The 1,973-nt window shown below is 38.6% G+C and overlaps 1 protein-coding gene across 1 annotated transcript in view; it reads left to right on the top strand.

The window, feature by feature from the left end:
- Positions 1-1,973, top strand: part of LOC104999631 (EGF-like module-containing mucin-like hormone receptor-like 2) — a 317,660-nt gene that overhangs the window by 64,557 nt on the left and 251,130 nt on the right. The window contains 2 exon segments of the mRNA XM_010855196.1: positions 777-843; positions 1,108-1,198. Of these exon segments, the coding sequence (XP_010853498.1) occupies positions 777-843; positions 1,108-1,198 (158 nt within the window).

The following is a 1,973-nucleotide window of genomic DNA, read 5'->3' as shown; positions in this document are numbered from 1 at the left end:
ACGACTCTAGGTTGTCACAGGCATTGGGTTGAGTTCCCTGTGTTATGCAACAATTTCCCACTAACTATTTTACACATGGTAATGTATACGTTTCAATGCTGCTCTCAGTTCACCCCACATTCTCCCCTCATTCTGTCTGCAAGTCTGTTCTCTATGTCTGTGTCTCTGTTTCTGATCTACAAATAAATTCACCAGTACCATTTTTCTAGATTCCATATATATGCACTCATATGCAATGCAAATTCATTTTTAAATTAATTTTCATTGGAATATAGATGATTAACAATGTTGTGTTAGTTTTTACTGTACAGCAGAGTGAATCAATTATCCATATACATATATTCAGCCCCTTTTCAGATTCTTTTTGCATATAGGTCATTACAAAGTATTGAGTACAGTACCCTGAGCTCTACAGTAGGTCCTTATTACTTATCTGTTTTAAATATGGTAGCATGTATATGTCAATCCTAGTCACCCAATTTATTCCCCCCTTTCCCCCTTGGTAACTATAAGCTTGTTTTCTACATCTGCGACTTTATTTCTGTTTTGTAAATAGGCTCATTTATATACTTTTTTTAAGATACTGCATATAAGCAATATCATATGATATTTGTCTTTCTCTATCTGACTTACTTCACTTAGTATGACAATCTCTAGGTCCATTCATGTCACTGCAGATGGCATTATTTAGTTCTTTCTGACTGAGTAATATTCCATTGTAAATATGTACCACATCTTCTTGATCACAAATGCATTTTTATTCTCTCCCTTCTCAGCTGCTGGCTCAACTCAGAAAAGGGATTTAAATGGGGTTTCCTTGGACCAGTCTGTGCCATCTTCTCTGTGAGTGATGACATCAAAGCATCTTTAATACTCAGCTAAGCATCATTTAAAGAGAACAAAAAGTGGGGGGCATGGGTTGGTGACAGAGGGGACAAGAACAGGAGTGTTCCTGGGTTATCATGGGTTTGGTTGCATTTTCTAAGACCATTCTTAAAACACACTAATATGGTTAAAAATAGAAACTACTTAAGTGCGGAAATGATGTTGGACAGGCTGGACAGGGACTGAAATTTTACTAAATAAATCTTTTCTGGTTTCCTGAAGGTCAATTTAGCCTTCTTTCTGATGACCCTTTGGATTTTGAAAAGAAAACTCTGTTCCCTCAATAGTGAGGTGTCCACCCTCCAGAACACGAGGTAAGATGGAGAAGAGACTGACAGCCCTGCAGATGTGTGGTTGCAAAAGTGAAGGCATGTGCCTGAACAGGTCTTTGTGTCCATTCTCAGGTTTTCTAAGGAAAGCCAGAGTAAAATGAATGGAGGTGTCCTAAGGCAGCAAGTTCAGACCCAGGGGTGTTCTCTATCCATCTCTAATTCCAGTTTGTGACCTTGTGACTCCCTCAGCAACATTCTCTGGACTTTGTCAGCAGTCCTATGACAAATGTGCAGAGAACAATTATGTTCCCATGAAGCACTTAGAGGAATATGTGACCACTTCCACAGTCTAGTACACTTTCACACCCCACATTTCAAGCTCGTTCTCACCTCTCTCCCACTCCTCTTCCTGGTAAAAATCCCAGTGAACATTAAATCTTCTAAGAGGTTTAGGCAGACCTTTGTTCCAGGAAATCTTGTGCATATCTGATGCTCTTTCTTTTGCATTTCTACCATTATCTTTTCTAAATTATGCATCTTACTGTTTTGTTGTATTAGTCATTTGAGTAGATCATGAGCTTTATGAAAATAGATATCTCGCCTTTGTGATGTTTAATGCCCAGGACCCAACACAGAGTGTGATGCATGGTACTTCCTCAGGAACATTGGTTGAATGAAATTAGGTATCTCCACAGAGGATCATAAAGATTTTGCAACTTATGAAGTGTCGCTTCCCTTTCCATCCAAATCAAAATGTCATTCTAGACCTCAGTGGCATTTCTATTGTGGAGCATCATTGACAGCAAAGAATAAAAC

This window comes from Bison bison, unplaced genomic scaffold (assembly GCF_000754665.1).
Source record: "Bison bison bison isolate TAMUID 2011002044 unplaced genomic scaffold, Bison_UMD1.0 scf7180017864358, whole genome shotgun sequence".
In the NCBI taxonomy this organism is placed as follows: domain Eukaryota; kingdom Metazoa; phylum Chordata; class Mammalia; order Artiodactyla; family Bovidae; genus Bison; species Bison bison.
This window is presented reverse-complemented; position numbering and strand designations above follow the sequence as displayed.